This window comes from Olea europaea, unplaced genomic scaffold, assembly GCF_002742605.1.
Source record: "Olea europaea var. sylvestris unplaced genomic scaffold, O_europaea_v1 scaffold1296, whole genome shotgun sequence".
Lineage (NCBI taxonomy): Eukaryota > Viridiplantae > Streptophyta > Magnoliopsida > Lamiales > Oleaceae > Olea > Olea europaea.
In genome coordinates, this window is record NW_019230424.1 from 223194 (window position 1) to 240718 (window position 17525).

General features: G+C 30.4%; 2 protein-coding genes across 2 annotated transcripts in view; both read right to left on the reverse strand.

Annotated features, from left to right (window-relative positions):
* LOC111374807 (ubiquitin receptor RAD23d-like) overlaps window positions 1-1227 on the reverse strand; it is an 18427-nt gene extending 17200 nt beyond the window's left edge. Inside the window, exon 1 of the mRNA XM_022997544.1 lies at window positions 1107-1227. Coding sequence (XP_022853312.1) covers window positions 1107-1227 — 121 coding nt within the window. The remainder of the gene's footprint in view (window positions 1-1106) is intronic.
* Window positions 1228-13957: 12730 nt separating this feature from the next.
* On the reverse strand, window positions 13958-15105 carry LOC111374809. The gene is made up of 2 exons (XM_022997545.1): window positions 15021-15105; window positions 13958-14466 (listed from the first exon to the last, which is right to left on the reverse strand). The coding sequence occupies exons 1-2, from the start codon at window positions 15103-15105 to the stop codon at window positions 13958-13960; spliced, it is 594 nt and encodes a 197-aa protein (XP_022853313.1).
* Between the last annotated feature and the right edge of the window lie 2420 nt (window positions 15106-17525).

The following is a 17525-nucleotide window of genomic DNA, read 5'->3' on the forward strand; positions in this document are numbered from 1 at the left end:
GGGGGGGGGGGGGGGGGGGGGGGGGGGACAAAATCAAGGGCATAAGGAGAATCAACCAATGGAGATGGAGAGATTTTGAGAAGATCAAGTTCAAGTCATTAACATCTTCAAATAGTCAACAAAAAGGGTTGTATCTTTAATTTTGTATTTTCTTCATTATTATCTCCTATTTGCAATGTATTGTATAAAATATTCTCCTTTTCATTATTTGTATAAAATGATTGTGTCTGTAGATGTCAAAATTTGTAAGACTAATATTGAGCCAACTTAATAGGTGATTTGTTAGAGGTAAAAATGATGAAATAGTAGAAAAATAGAGAAATTTGTATTGAAAAGAAAGTTTGTAGAATATGTATTTATGTCCTTCCTTCCTTCCATTGGGCAACCATTCAGTCATGTTTATAGGTTCCCAAAACAGCCAATCGGCCTCCAAAAATATGATATCTACAATGCTTTCATTGACTATTGATTGGCTCTTTAAGGTCAGTATGAATGGCTCATGATGAGATCGAGCTGGTGGGTAATTTTGGCTCATGGATAGTGAGAGAATGAGAATACTTGCCTTGATTGAAGCAAATGAGGGGTGTTAGAAGTCTCTCTCCTTGAGGAATACCATTGGCCTCTATTTATAGGCCTCTAATCAAGTAACTTGGACCTCCTACATCACATCAGCTATAATACCGACCTAGAAGTGTGTGCCATATCCTAAATTCAAGGATGACGATTGGCTGTAAAAGTCGGTCGAACAAGTCATAATGACTTGGGTCATGATTACCTGACACTTAGTAATCATTGTTAATAACTTATTGGCTGAAAATGAGGTGTTGATGTCATAGGTTCCACTTGTCGCTTTGGGAATGGTCGTCCGGGTGGTTATGACATCATTTAAGAGACACGTGTCCAGAATTGCAATGATAATGTTTCAGCATGACACGGGTCGTGCTGAGCTGCCATGGTGGAGCTCATGCATAGAGCTGACCTCGATGCCGACCTAACTTAGTAGAGCTCATGTGTAGATCTAACATCGGGATGAGCTGACCTGCCTCGATAGAGCTCATAGGTAGAGCTGACCTACCTCGATAAAGCTGACCTCGGGATGAGCCGACCTCCCTCGGTGAAGCTCATGGGTAGAGCTGACCTCGGGATGAGCTGACCTGCCTCGGTAGAGCAGACCTCGAGATGAGCCGACCTACCTCGATGGAGCTCTTGGGTAGAGCTGACTTCCATGAGTTGACTTGGTGACTGCTTAGCCCATCATCTTAGAAGTGACTATTAAATATTCACAAGCTGATTTTTTGGACGTCAACAGTGTTTAATAATGTGTACATCGTTCGAGAGAAGTTTGTGCATTTTAAAACAAATAATAAAAATTATAGTTTCTTGTAGGAAATAGAGATATACTCATAACTCTAGATGAAGCATTGAACTATTTTCACAAAGATTTAATGTGGTTATTTGATTTTAGTCTACATAAAAATATATTAGATAAAACAATCAATCAATGTTAATTTCTTTCTAGAAATTAATTAACTAAACTTGAAAATCGGGTCTAACATCATAATTGAGTAATTTGTTAATTAGCTTGTAGGGAAATTAATTAAACGACGGTTAAGTGAAACCATGAATCCTAACAATGTTTTTATCCAAAATTTTCAAGTGTTCATGTTTTCCTAGTTTGTAGAGCTTTAGTTTATTTTTCCTTATATTAAAATCATAATTTTATTTTATGTGTTTTTTTTATTGTTAGAATTAAATAAGTTAAAGTTGTGTAATTAAAAGTAAACATTCCTCAAGAGATCGATTATCTGGGCTCAAAAAGTCCATTTTATTAATTGAACGAAACCCGTGCACTTGCAATTTGCACCTTTCATAGCAAACAAATTTTTGGTACCGTTATCAATGAATGTTTTACTTTGATTACCACTTTAGTTAATTTTAATTTTAACATTTTATTTTATTTTATTTTATTTGCTTTTTTTTTTTATATCTTTTGGTTAACCCCGTATTTTTAATAAATCTTATATGTGATAGTCTTTCGATGCACTTTTCAGCCATGTTATCAAAATCGACCCCGATCGATTCAACTGATAGAACCGGGAACCAAATCCAAAATTGGTCAATCTTGCTTGCTTAGCCGACTGGCACAAAATCCACTCACAACCTGTCGATTCAGTCAGTTTAATCGTGATTCAATGCTGGTTATATTAATATTTAATTTAAAGATTTTTAACTTTTTTTATTAATAGACTTTATACAGTATAATTATCGAAGGCCCATAGATGAATTTTGAATGGAATGCTCTTTTTATAGATGCACTTCTCTCAAATTATTTCATAAGCTTTCAATGTGGAATAGTAGTATTATAGATGCATTTCTTTCTAGAGTTTTCATAGACTTTCGATGTGGGATAGTGGTATAAGAAAAAAAGCTTAAAATGCCTATCAAAACAATTTTCCAATCCAAATATATGATTTTGAAAATCCCAACTAACAAAATTGTAATATCTACTTCCATCTTTTCATTTATTTAATTTTCAATTTTAACTTAAATTATATTTGATAATGAATCTCATTAATAAACATAGATGTTACTTTGAATTATTAATATGAAAATTATAAAAATTATTAATTTCATAGTATTTTATTATTTGTGTGTATTTATTTATGCATCCGGTTCAATCCCAATTTGACTCCAATTGAATCTTTTGACCTTCATCTTTTTTGGATCGAAGTCTGGGTTGATTTTCAAAACATTACTATGATTCTGAAGTTGGTATAGTGATAAAGTTTTTGTAATGTCTAATATCTGCATTGACTATGGATATATATTTGGGGATCCAAGATGGGAAATTTGTCAAGTGATGCATTGTGAAGGACAATGCTTATATTCTTGCACCGATACTTCAAGGCCGAAATTTCTTTGATTTAGACAAATATTTGACATGTCTAAAATAAGCACTAGACAATTTTGATGATAGTTACATGCTCGCGAAAGATAATGTACCTAACGATTGGGATGAAGATATCAAATTTTCAAGAGATGGTCCTCCATTTTTTAATGAGAACGTACTTGCAAAGTATTACCATGAACTTGCCAAGTTGAATAAAAAGGACATGCTTGTAGAAGATTATGCATATTGGGATGGATTTTAAAAATGGGGTATTATCCACTTGATGGAGTTAATAGGAAAGACTTGCCATTGATCGTGGAGTTTGATTGAGCTCAAAATGAATGAATTTAATAATAATGGAGCTAAACGATGATGTAGCAATCATGAGGAGAAAATCAACTTACATTCTTCTAACTTAGATGATTGTCAAGATAATGATTTTGTGATTAAGCTCTATGAAGAGGTAGAGATCTTCATAGTTAAATTTGAATTAGATGGAATATGCAAGTCCTATTATATGGAAAATGGCAATGTTGAGTTTTGAAGATCAAATAAAGAGTGGAACAAAGTCAAGTGAAGAAAATTAGGCAAGGCATCTAAAACTTTTTTCGGATGGCCATAATGCATTTGACAAAGTTGAGTTAAAAGACTTAAAAAAAAGGTTTATTAGAAGGCAACTCAATTTTCTAACTTTTATTCTTTTTATTTATTTTTATGCATTTTCATGCTTTTATTTGATTAGTTATCATTTTTGTAGGTAGTTTTCAAAATCCCATATATCCATTACTCTTCACAAGTTTGGTAATAAATTGTTGTACAAGAAGGTCATTTGTCCAAGTTCATTGAAATCGTCACAATTCCAAGTCAAGCATTGGTACCCCTTTACCAAATGTCTGACCGAAGAAGTCTCATTAATCCCCTTCTTACCTTTAATCTTGTTCTTTTCCATATTGAGGACAATGTTTGATTTAGATTTGAGGTAATGATGCTTGCTTTGTGTTGATTGTGTTGACATGTTAAATAGCCTTCTTGGCTTAGAATGGTTTGATGTTTAAAATTATTTGATTCATAGATATGACCAAATATGCTATTTGTCTAAATTTTTTTTCAAAAATACTTATCCAGTATAAGATCTTGAACTACTTTGAACACAATAAGCATGATTAATTGTTATCTAGATGTTGAAATCTTTGATTGATAAGAGATTTTTGAATTAGTAAGATTTAGGTTGTGAGTTGTCCATAAATTTTCATCAATACTACATTCTCATTCTCATTCTCTTCTCTTTCATTTAATCATATTGTGAGATAAGTTTGAAGATAGTCAAGCCAGTGAAGAATATTATCTAGAAATATGTTGATTTCATGCATGTTGAAAATATTTGTGTGAAGTGTCTTTTGCCAAATATAAACTAGTTAATGACCATATGTTAGGGATCTAAGCCCCATGTAGTTTTGTTGTGCTTAAAAAAGAATGATTTTGCACTTGTAATCTTATGCCTCGCTCGTAGATCTTTTTACTCGAGTTATTAAGTCCCCTAGGGTGTCTCAATCCTGGTATCCTTTGGCCTAAACAACTGAGGAGCTATTGACCTAAATCTTGCTACAAGGGTCAAAAAGAAAGTTTAAGGGAGTGAGATAAAACGTGAGATTTAATCAAAAAAGGAAAAAAAAATGATTTGGTGCAATTATATCAATATTTGGGTTTAGATAATTAGTTAGTTTGAATTACTTAGTACAAGGTTAAATATTTAAGTGCTCATTATTGGAGAATCATCAAATGACTAGATTTTGAAATTGTCGATTAGGCCCAACCAAATAAGAGCGAGAAAAGAAATGAGTGACTTAAGAGCAACCTTTAGATTTACACTTGGGAAAAGAAAATAAATATCTATTTGACTATGTGAATCTCACTAGTGGAAAGGAAATATTTGACCACTAAGGGTCGAATTTGAGCGAATTTGAAACTTTTTCCGTCTTGACAATCTTTTTCCTGATTCAAATGACAATTGAAAGTGAATATGCGCACACACATTGATCAAACATTGGATAAGTTTAAATTACTTTTACTAGCATTATTTGGAGCATATTTTTGAATTGATTATATAATTTTACACTCTTTGACATTTTTGGCAAGCTATCTAATGTGTTGATCTTTATCTCATTTTGCATGATTATGATAGTTGATAGTCTTGTTCTTGCTTAGGTTTCATAGTGTTGATAATTGTGATTTTGCATACTTATTTAATACCTAAAATCATGCAAAAAGTGAAGTTGGAAACCAAATTGAACAAGGGGAAATAGTTGAAGGACATGAGGATATAATTTTTGTAGGGCATGATCTAAATGAAAGTCAAAATATGAGGACCGAATAGTGCTAAACTAAAGTTCAATGCCAAGATTGGATGTGTCTATCATCCTCCCTTTTGACCATCTAGATATTATTTATATTCAGTGGATAAATCTACTATAAATGATTGCATGTTGTTATTATGTATTTGCAATTTGGAGTTTGTAAGATTACTTGGTCAACTTGTAAATTATAAGAGCATAATTTACTGATTATGCTATTAAGATGGCATGTCTTGTCAACATTAGTGAGTCTATCTTTTAAGATTTTGATAAATATTATTTGGAATGATGATAAATGATTTAAAATAATTGATTATTAAGTGCCTCCAATTATTTTTTAAATTATTACTATTGAAAATAAAGTACTTTCTATTTATGTCTAGAGATATGTAACAAAATTTATAGCCTTGTATTAATATTTGAAGAAAAAAGTGTTTGATCCAAAATGAGTGGAACTAAAACTTGTGAAAAGCAACAAGAGAGACGTCTAAAAAGAAGACTTGACATCCTGAGACACCCAAAATTATTGGCCACATTATCAGAGAGGTAGAAGAGTTGTTGTCCACCTCACTAGAGAGATGATTCACGAGGTGACCAACGCGAAGAACATGGCAAAACCTCCATGCATCAACTTCTCCACAAGATGCAAATGCAAGCGCTAACGCCCCCAAACATGCCTCACCCAAAATTCTTCCAACCCATCATCAAGGTAAATAGAGACATCAGCAAAGAAAGAAGAAAGAAGCGCAAAGAAATCATCTTGAAAACCTCAAGAGGAAAAGAGACGTCAACCCCGTTGAAAGAGATATGAAGTAGATATTTGATAGTGCTATACACGGGTTCCACAAATGATAGACTTGCTCAATAAGGGAATATGTTTATTTTCTCCTGTCTACAAACGAGAGTGAAGACCTTCTAGGTCCATCAGTAGTTTCACAGGCTTGGAAAAGAAGTGCCTAAAAATAGGCCTCATACTAATGCTCCACCTAGGAATAGGTAAAATAGAAGAAGCGCCGATGTGGAGGTGAGGAAGTGAGTTTACAATCTCCAGACCTTTCACCTTGTTATAGCCAGAAAGTATTTGTCTTTATCTAGTTTTCGCTACAAAAAGTGCAAATCGCAAGTGCACAAGTCGCGTTCAAGTAATAATGTACACAATTTGAGTTCAGATTGTTGATAATTTGAAAATGTTTACTTTCAATTATAAAACTTTAATTAATTTAATTCTAACAATAAAAAGAAACACGCAGTTAAAATTATGATTTTAAAACAAGGAAAAATAATCAAAAACTCTATAAACTAAGAAAAGATGAACATATGAATATTTTGGAGGAAAACGTGATTGAGATTCATAGTTTTATTTGACCATCACCCAATTAATTTCTCCACAATCCAATTAACAAATTATTTAATTACTTTGTTAGACTTGATTTTCCAAGTTTATTTAATTACCTCTCTCGAGCGAAACTACCCCCAATTGATTTGTTTAACCTATTATCTCTATGTCGATTAAAATCAAACAATCACGTTAAATCTTTGTGAAATTAGTTTAATGGGTCACCTAGGATTAGGGGTATATCTCTATCCCCTACAAGAACCTAGGATTTCTACTGTGTGGTCTAAAATGCACAATATTCTCTCGAACGATATATAAATTACTAAACACAATTATCTATTGACCAAATAAATGAAAATGCAATAGTATTAATAGTAAAAACACATTAACATTAGTAACTTTAATATCAAAGAACAAGTATAAAATTAATTAAAGTTAGGTCAAGCTACTACCACAAATCCCAACATAAATAACTAGCTTATTTTATAGAAAAAATGAAACGGAGATTATTTCATAGAATACATTGCAGAGAGGAGATAGTAATGAAGAAAATACGAAATTAAAGATACAACCCTTTTAGTTGAATATTTGAAGATGTTAATCGCTTGAATTTTATTTTTACAAAATCTCTTCACCTTCTTTAATTGATTCTCCTTATGCCCTTGATTTTGTCCCCCAAAATGTTCAGAATCTGTGGAAAGAAAAAGAAAAGAAAATGAAAGGAAAGGAAAGTAAAGAAAATAAAAAATAAAAACAAAATGAAACAAGGAAGAAGAAGACCAACCCAACTGCTCTGCCCCTTTTTAGTATTAAAACCCTAGAAAATTTGCATCAAAGTTCCCAGGTTTTGTAAATAAATTAAAACGATCCCAAGGTCCTTTTTTCTTTTTAAATTCTGCCCAAAAACTTTGTTTTCATGTTTGATTTCTTTTTTCTTTTTGCACGCAAGTCCTCTAGTAATTTGTATACTTTTATTCAATTATTTATATTTATTCATAAAATTCACATTTAAATAACATCTCTTCATGAGATCAATTCATATCTTGTCATTAAAGAAACAATCCTACGATTTGCATCCCGAGCCCCACTTTACTATGGGGTCAATCCTAATACCCTATAACCAATAGATATCATAGGAGAAGAAACACTTTTTCGAGACGTGCTACTTCCAAATCATAATAAAATATTATCATTATTTCTTTTAAATAATGATATATTTAAACTCTTGCTTCTTTAGAAGCAATATCTTACTAATTTCTATAATACTAAAATTGTAATATCGCGTCATTCAAGAGCAAATGATGTTGTTCTAGATTATATATACACATACTGATTCGTGTTTCATCAAGAGCAAACGATATAATATATTCTAAAATATGAATGTTGTGTAAAGTTGTTTTTCTTCAATAATCACAACACAATACTATTGTTTAATTTGTGCTTCTTCGAAAACACAATGCCATATTTTTTTCAAGAATAATAATAATAATAAATTTATGCTTTTCATGAAAGACGCTATTCTTCTGAAGTATTGATTGAATACAAGGTGGTTGTTCTTCAGGATTAACATCCAGATTTATTTTGGGATTTGTGGTTGTAGCTGGACCTAACTTTAATTAATTTTATACTTGTTCTTTGATATTAAAATTACTAATGTTAATGTGTTTTCACTATTATTACTATTGCATTCATTTGGTCAATAGATAATCGTGTTTAGTTATTTGTACATTATTAAAGAGAATATTGTGCATTTGTACTCAAAATGTTTACTTTATTGGGTTTTTAGTAATCTGAACTCAAAATGTCTACTTTATTACTTGAACGAGACCCGTTCACTTGCGATCTGCATTTTTTGTAGCGAAAACTAGGTAAAGACAAATATTTTCTGGTTATAACAAGGTGAAAGGTTTGGAGATTGTAAACTCAAAGGTTTGGAGATTGTAAACTCGCTTCCTCACCTCCACATCAGCGCTTACATTGGTGCTTCTTCTAATTTATCTATTTCTAGGTGGAGCATCATTATGAGGCCTATTTTTAAGCACTTCTTTTCCAAGCCTATGAAAGTACTGATGGACCTAGAAGGTCTACACTCTCGTTCGTAGACAGGAGAAAAAATATATTTTCCCTCATTGAGCAAGTCTATCATATGTGGAACCCATGTATGGCACTATCAAATATCTACTTCATATCTCTTTCAACGGGGTTGACGTCTCTTTTCCTCTTGAGGTTTTCAGGATGATTTCTTTGCGCTTCTTTCTTTGCTGATGTCTCTATTTACCTTGATAATGGGTTGGCAAAATCTTGGGTGAGGCATGTTTGGGGCGTTAGCATGCCCCCCTTGCATTTGCATCTTGTGGAGAAGTCGATGCATGAAGGTTGTGCCATGTTCTTCGCATTGGTCACCACATCAATCATCTCTCTAGTGAGGTGGGCAACAACTCTTCTACCTCTCCGATAATGTTGCCAATAATTCTGGGTGTCTCGGGATGTCGAGTCTTCTTTTCAAAAGTCTCTCTTGTTGCTCTTCACGAGTTTCAGTTCCACTCATTTTGGATCAAACACTTTTTTCTTCAAATATTAACACAAGGCTATAAATTTTGTCACATATCTCTAGACATAAATAGAAAGTACTTTATTCTCAATAGTAATTATTTAAAAATTAATTGGAGTTACTTAATACTTAATTTTAAATCATTTGTCATCATTCCAAATAATATTTATCAAAATCTTAAAAGATAGACTCACTAATGTTGACACAAGTAATCTTACAAACTCCAAATTGTGAATACATAATAACAACATGCAATCATTTATAGTAGATTTATCTATTGAATATAAATAATATCTAGATGGTCAAAAGGGAGGATGATAGACACATCCAATTTTGGCATTGAGCTTTAACTTTAATAGTGATGATCAAATATCAATTTTCAAAACAGGAAACAAGCATCATATGAATTTAAAATAAATAAATAAATAAATCGTATGGTTCTTTAATTAATATATATTCAAATTTTCATTTGACATTATTATTAATCTAGTGATAGTTTAACTAAGCATGCTAAATAGTAAAATATTAGAGTTATTGAACTTTTGATTCAATACAATGTTTGTTTCAATTGTAAAAATCTTAGTTTTAAGTATTCCTTCTTTTTCTTCTTCAAGGATACATGAAAATTACAATGAAGTGCTTAGATGTATAACAAGTACACAAATAGGTGAATAAACAAATATTGCCTACTTTCTAATAATTAATAAAGAATTAAATAATACAATATAACTGAATGATCAATAATTTAACTATATCCATTACATATAAACAAAAAATGTTGTATACTTTTATTCAATTATTTATATTTATTCATAAAATTCACATTTAAATAACATCTCTTCATGAGATCAATTCATATCATGTCATTAAAGAAGCAATCCTATGTTTCGCATCCCGACCCCAATTTACTATGGGGTCAATCCTAATACACTATAACCAATAGATATCATAGGAGAAGAAGCACTTTTTCGAGATGTGCTACTTCCAAAGCGTAACAAAATATTATCATTATTTCTTTTAAATAATGATATATTTAAACTCATGCTTCTTTAAAAGCAATATCTTACTAATTTTTATAATACTAAAATTGTAATATTGCGTCATTCGGGAGCAAATGATATTGTTTTAGATTATATATACACATAATGATTCGTGCTTTATCAAGAGCAAACGATATAATATATTCTAAAATATTAATGTTGTATAAAGTTGTTTTTCTTCAATAATCACAACACAATACTGAATTGTTTAATTTGTGCTTCTTTGAAAACACAATGACATATATTTTTCAAAAATAATAATAAATTTATGCTTTTTCATGAATGATGCTATTCTTCTAAAGTATTGATTGAATACAAGGTGGTTGTTCTTCAGGACTAACAACTCAATTGCATCATTTTGCATCATTTCCACTCCAACAATGATTGCCAGCTCTGGCACTTCAAGCTCGAACAAGTAGTTATATGGCATTCCCTTTTTTTGTTCTTGCTAATTCTTCTTGACCCAACAAGAACAAGGTTTTGATTGGCATGACCACTGGTTTCCATTTTCAGAATTTTTGAAGAAGAAAATTATAATATTTTGCCTAGCTTTTCTTTTGAAAGAGATTTTATTCTTTCTCTTATATTGCGTGTTTCCCCCCCCTTTCGGAACAACTGCAAAGGTGTGTACACTTTTTTAAAATAAGATTGAATCGAGTATAGAGTGATCGGCAAAAGAAAATGGTAATTGTACAAAAACGTCATTACATTTCAATGTTATTATGCAAAATGTCTCTATTTATTCATTTTTTGACATTTTCAACTCTATTTTCACATTTCATTTTAGAGAAGGTCATTTTCTCAATAAAAAAATGTAAAATAACAAATATACTCTCCTAATTAAATAAGACAAAAAAAGAAAAAAAATTAAATTTTTTTTTAATTATACTCCGAAACTTTTTTAAAAATCGCAAATGAGTCTAAATAAATTATTAAAATGGCAATTAGCACAAAAGGTCTATACATATCCATATTATTGTAAAAAAATCACATATCTTTCATTTTTTGACATTTTCACATTACATTACAAAAATCATCATTTTCATCTATTTTCTTAAGTAAAAGCATTAAAATGACAAATGTACCCTCCTATTTAAACAAAAAATAAAGAACAAATTGTAACTATACTCCCAAAATTTTCAAAAATAGTATATGTAAATTTCAAATAAATAATTCGAAAAGAAAAATGATTTATTTCTTTTTTAATTATTTATTTGAAATTTATTTGTACTTTTTTTAAAAAAAAATTGGCAGTATATTTGCAATTTGTTCTTTATTTGTCTTTTCTTTATTTTTGTTTTACTTAAATATGATGACATATTTGTCATTTTACATATTTTAATTGAAAAAGGGATGAAAATGATAATTTTCGCAATAAAATGTGAAGATAAGCTAAAAATGCCAAAGAATAAAGGATAGGGACATTTTTCATAATAATATTGAAAGGTATGAATGTTTTGTGTTAATTACCCTTTTAATAGTTTTTTTGGACTCATTTGTTATTTTTAAAAAACTTTAGGATTATAATTGCGATTTGTTCTTCAATTTTTCTTTTCTTTTCTTTTTTGTTTAATCTAAATAAGAGGGTAGATTTGTCATTTTACAATTTTTTATTGAGAAAATGACCTTTTCTATAATGAAAGGTGGAAATAGAAGTAAAAATACCAAAAAAATAAAAGGTAAAAATGTTTTCCATAATAACATTGAAAGGTGTGAATGTTTTGTACTAATACCCGAAAAGAAAAATACATTTTCTGGTGTACACTATGAATAATGATTTCTCTTACACAAAATAAGAAGAGCATTTGTCCTGATAAAGTGTTATAAATTAAGTTGAAAGTTATAGAGCAAGAAAAAGAAAAAAGAAAAATAATAGAGTTGAAATTCAATTATGTATTTTATTATAACAATAATCCTTATATATATGATTTTGGTGAGAGATTTGAATAGAATACAAATTTTCAAAGTAAAAAAAAAAAAAAAAAAAAAAAAATTTTTGAAAAAAAAAAAAAAAATTTTAAAAAAAAAAAAAAAAAAAAAAAAAAACAACTTATTGAATTATCTTTGATAAAATTAGATAGTTATCAATAATTATCCCATAATTTTACAATAAAAGTGAGCTAAGATGTAAAATTTTGAATTATGAGAAACAGACTAAAGATAAATAATTTTGAATCATAAAAATTTACCAAAGGAAAGGAAGAATGAACCCTTCTTGTTATTTTTCTTTTTTGTTAACGCTAAATTATTAACATCTTCATACGCGAGGTCATATTCGTAATTTCGATTGAAATCGGTAGAAAAATCTCGCAAATCAAATCTATGAACGTAAAATAATAATATTAAATATTAAACACAAAAATAAACTACAAATAATTTGAATAAATAAATAAAGAACCAAAATTAACTAAAATTGAACAATTAAGCCAATGTTTACTTAATAAAGGATTAAATTTAATTACTGTAATGCAAAGAAATTAAATTTAACATAAACTCAAATTTTTAAGCTCTCTCACATGCACTAAAATTCTAAAATTAGTCAAAATTTTAGTACTAAACGTGTGTGCAATATTGACTTATGTCCCTATTTGATAAAAATTTAAATTTAAATTTAAATCAAAATTAATTTTAATCATGTATTTATGAAGATGACAAATTTTCGACCACGTGTTTTTATTAAGCCCTCTTTTTGCCCCATTATAATGGAAAAGTTGAGTAAAATGTATTATGAAATAGTTTTTTTGGTCCTTTAAAATGTAGTTAAAAAAATTTAAAAATTTTAATTTTTGTGTAATATTATTTTATTATTGATAAAAGTGTTATTGAAAAGAGAGAGAAAGGGGGAAAAAAAACACATTAAAATTTCAACGAGGGCCAAATAAAATAATTCTTCTGTGGGCCCTATTTGCATAGCACGAGTCGCACGACTCAGGCCAAGTCAAATTTCTCTGATTTTTCTTATTTTTATTTTATCATTGAATTTTATATTATACCCTTGTTTGAGCCCCATTTTAACCAAAAAAATGCATTTTAAATAATATAATGATATGAAATTTGTGGATAAAAAATAAAGAAAAATTTTAAATTTACATATAATATTATTTTATTGAAGAACGTATAATTTATAGTTAAAATAATGTCAAAATATTGTTTAAAAATATATTTTTTTTTTCAAAAAAATGGCTCAAACGAAAGCTAAAAATAAAAATAACTAAAAAAATTCAAGGACAACGAATAAACGGGGTTGTGCTTAATTCATAATTTGAATACAAAAAGATGTTCAGACCCGTGCTAGGTCAACCTCAACCCCATGTGAGGGATACGGACACCCTTATATACATATTCAGCTCCCATTTGATTTTCATTTTTGGGATAAAATAAATTATGTAATGGTAATTTTTTGAAAAATGTATGATTAATAAATAATTTTTTTTTTTGAAATTCGTGCATTATTATTTTATAAAAAAATGTGTGATAAAAAATAAGTTTAAAAAAAATGCATTTTTATAAAAATGATGATCAAACAAGGACTTAATTTATATAAAGACTTATCCAATAAACAAATATGTTAATCTATTTCTAGTAAAGACCCATCCAATCCTGAGGGACTATAAAGAAAATAAATAAAAATATAAGGACCAGAACGTAATATTGTATTCTTTGAGTTGCCTTTTCCTTGATAATAAAATAATAAATAAACCTTTACAACATTCTTTGCCTAGGGACCAAAAACCGGTCCTATTGAGCCGGCGAATTTCAGATCTCAATACAAAACCATTCGACCCGAAATCAATAATCAAACAACCCGTCTAACGCTACATATTCACCATTACCGTTAATAAGATCCTCCGACTCAACGAGGCCGAACTCAAACGAGTTATAACTCGGAATCTCCCCATCAAACTCCCAAAAACCGTGACCGAGTTCGGGCGAGTCAGGCTCAACTCGGATCGACTCAGTCAGCCCATCATTCTCCACTCCACTCGGCGATGCCGTTGACGGCGGAAGCCCAAGCTCATCATCTGAAGCTTCTAACAAGTACCCCAACTCCGGCTGCGATTCGGCGTAGTCCGACGTCAGATCCGCCACCTCAGGAGGTGGGGACCCACCATCAATCTCTTCCTGAAAGCTCATCATGAACGAATCCAGATCCAGATTCGGTGAAACAAAATCTGGGTCATCCTCCAAAGTTTCCAAAAGGTCTTCCTTCAGCCTCTTCAACTCAGCCGAGTTAGTTTCTTCGTCCAACTCAACCAAGTCGTTTCGCACTCTCTTCTTCTTCAACCCTTGTTCCATACCTTAATCAAATCATACACAACAAATTAAAAAATATCTCTGAAACTTGAAGGGAATTGTAGCAGATGTGATGAATTCCGGGGACAAGAAATGAGGATTTATATAGTGGAGAAAATGAGATGGGTAAAGAGTAATGATGTGACGTGGAGCGTGGGAAAGACTTTTCTTTGACGTGTCAATTCATCTGTACCTTGTGTCTCTCATTTGCGTTGGTAGTAATTTTTTAATTTTATATTCCAGAATTAAACCGGATTTAAATTTGGTTTGGAATCCGGTCAGTTAGAGTGGGGACCATCAGGCATAGTCAATCTCGGCCCATTCTCTTTCGGAGTTTGGTTAGGATTAACGTTAGATTTTTTATTAGATTATGATAGAAGTTTTTAAAATGTATGATTGAAAAGTTGTGAAATTTATGAAAAATGTGGTTAATATTGATTATTTGACTTTAACTTAAATTAAAATTAGATTTTACTCCATACCAAATGGACTCCTAATTTTAAAAATTTAATATTGTGAAATTTCAGTATTGTGCCCAACGTATTGAACTTATTCCGACCTGGTCCCGAACCTAATTTTCTTGTCATCAAGATCCCCAACCTATCAGTACGGTGGCACCATGATTCCCCAATGCCTGTTTTCATTCTCTATTGTGGAGAAATTCTAAGTTAGTATTTTATTTCAGATCAATTGATCAAGTTTAACAATCGTTTCAATTAATTCACTTTGTTAATTAGATTAAAAAAAAAAATCCCTCGTGTACACTTATAAATTTGTTGTGTATTCAATAGACATTGATTCTCTTGCCGCACAAACCTTAATTGGAATGACAAAATCATGAAACGTGTATCTCTCTCAATTGATTTTATTAAAATCATATTTCTAAGGACCTGTTTGATACAAGCTAATTCCAAGGAAAATGGATTAAAATCATATTTTCTAAGCGTCTGTTTGATACAAGCCAATTCCAAGGAAAAAGAATTTTCCACACATTTTGTCTTGTTTGATGGATAAAAATTTCCATGAAATTTGGTTTCCGCCCTATCCCACTCACCACGTGACTCTTTTTCTGGGTTTTCAAATAAATTATTTTTCTTTAGCTTTGGTGGGAAAAAAAAATTTCCAGCTTTTTTTATTTTTTTGGTGGCAATGGAAGCAAATTCTATCCACAATTGTAATAAATTTTATCCATTTAATTGACAATTTTTATGAAAAATAAAGTCAAACGAATATCAAAAAATACAAAATTTCAACATTCTCTAGGTGAAAAATTATAACAATCAAATACATTTAATTGATAATTCTCAGTAAAACAAGTTAGGCAATTCAATCCTGAAATTCCTTTTCTTTCCACCCAAATTCCATTCTTGCTATAAAAAAAACTCTAAATGTAATATCAATTAGGAGGAAAACGAGCATATTTCATTTCTAAAATCATCGAGGATTTCGTAAGAATTTGATTAACTTCCCATTAGTACACGGCCATACATACAGGCTTTCATGTCAATCTTGCTAACTGAGTGACTAAATATGATTTAAAGAGAGAATTTAAGGACCAAAAGAACCCTATAATTAAATCTACCTCGATAAGAGGAATTGTGAGAGGAATTATATCCACTGATTTATTTGTGATGGTAGCACATGGGCATGGGATATTTTTCAGGGAAGTTGATCGATAGGTTTGATTTGGACTTCTTGGTGTGGACGAATTGTAGGTAGGTTATATATATATATATATATATATATAACCTACCTACAATTCGTCCACACCAAGAAGTCCAAATCAAACCTATCGATCAACTTCCCTGAAAAATATCCCATGCCCATGTGCTACCATCACAAATAAATCAGTGGATATAATTCCTCTCACAATTCCTCTTATCGAGGTAGATTTAATTATAGGGTTCTTTTGGTCCTTAAATTCTCTCTTTAAATCATATTTAGTCACTCAGTTAGCAAGATTGACATGAAAGCCTGTATGTATGGCCGTGTACTAATGGGAAGTTAATCAAATTCTTACGAAATCCTCGATGATTTTAGAAATGAAATATGCTCGTTTTCCTCCTAATTGATATTACATTTAGAGTTTTTTTTATAGCAAGAATGGAATTTGGGTGGAAAGAAAAGGAATTTCAGGATTGAATTGCCTAACTTGTTTTACTGAGAATTATCAATTAAATGTATTTGATTGTTATAATTTTTCACCTAGAGAATGTTGAAATTTTGTATTTTTTGATATTCGTTTGACTTTATTTTTCATAAAAATTGTCAATTAAATGGATAAAATTTATTACAATTGTGGATAGAATTTGCTTCCATTGCCACCAAAAAAATAAAAAAAGCTGGAAATTTTTTTTTCCCACCAAAGCTAAAGAAAAATAATTTATTTGAAAACCCAGAAAAAGAGTCACGTGGTGAGTGGGATAGGGCGGAAACCAAATTTCATGGAAATTTTTATCCATCAAACAAGACAAAATGTGTGGAAAATTCTTTTTCCTTGGAATTGGCTTGTATCAAACAGACGCTTAGAAAATATGATTTTAATCCATTTTCCTTGGAATTAGCTTGTATCAAACAGGTCCTTAGAAATATGATTTTAATAAAATCAATTGAGAGAGATACACGTTTCATGATTTTGTCATTCCAATTAAGGTTTGTGCGGCAAGAGAATCAATGTCTATTGAATACACAACAAATTTATAAGTGTACACGAGGGATTTTTTTTTTTAATCTAATTAACAAAGTGAATTAATTGAAACGATTGTTAAACTTGATCAATTGATCTGAAATAAAATACTAACTTAGAATTTCTCCACAATAGAGAATGAAAACAGGCATTGGGGAATCATGGTGCCACCGTACTGATAGGTTGGGGATCTTGATGACAAGAAAATTAGGTTCGGGACCAGGTCGGAATAAGTTCAATACGTTGGGCACAATACTGAAATTTCACAATATTAAATTTTTAAAATTAGGAGTCCATTTGGTATGGAGTAAAATCTAATTTTAATTTAAGTTAAAGTCAAATAATCAATATTAACCACATTTTTCATAAATTTCACAA

Excerpts from the sequence above, each read along its gene's own strand:
- LOC111374809 (XM_022997545.1), bottom strand. The coding sequence starts at position 15,105 with ATGAAAACAGGCATTGGGGAATCATGGTGCCACCGTACTGATAGGTTG. Across the intron at positions 14,467-15,020 it reads AAAATTAGGTTCGGGACCAG|GTATGGAACAAGGGTTGAAG; the intron begins GTCGGAATAAGT and ends GATTTGATTAAG.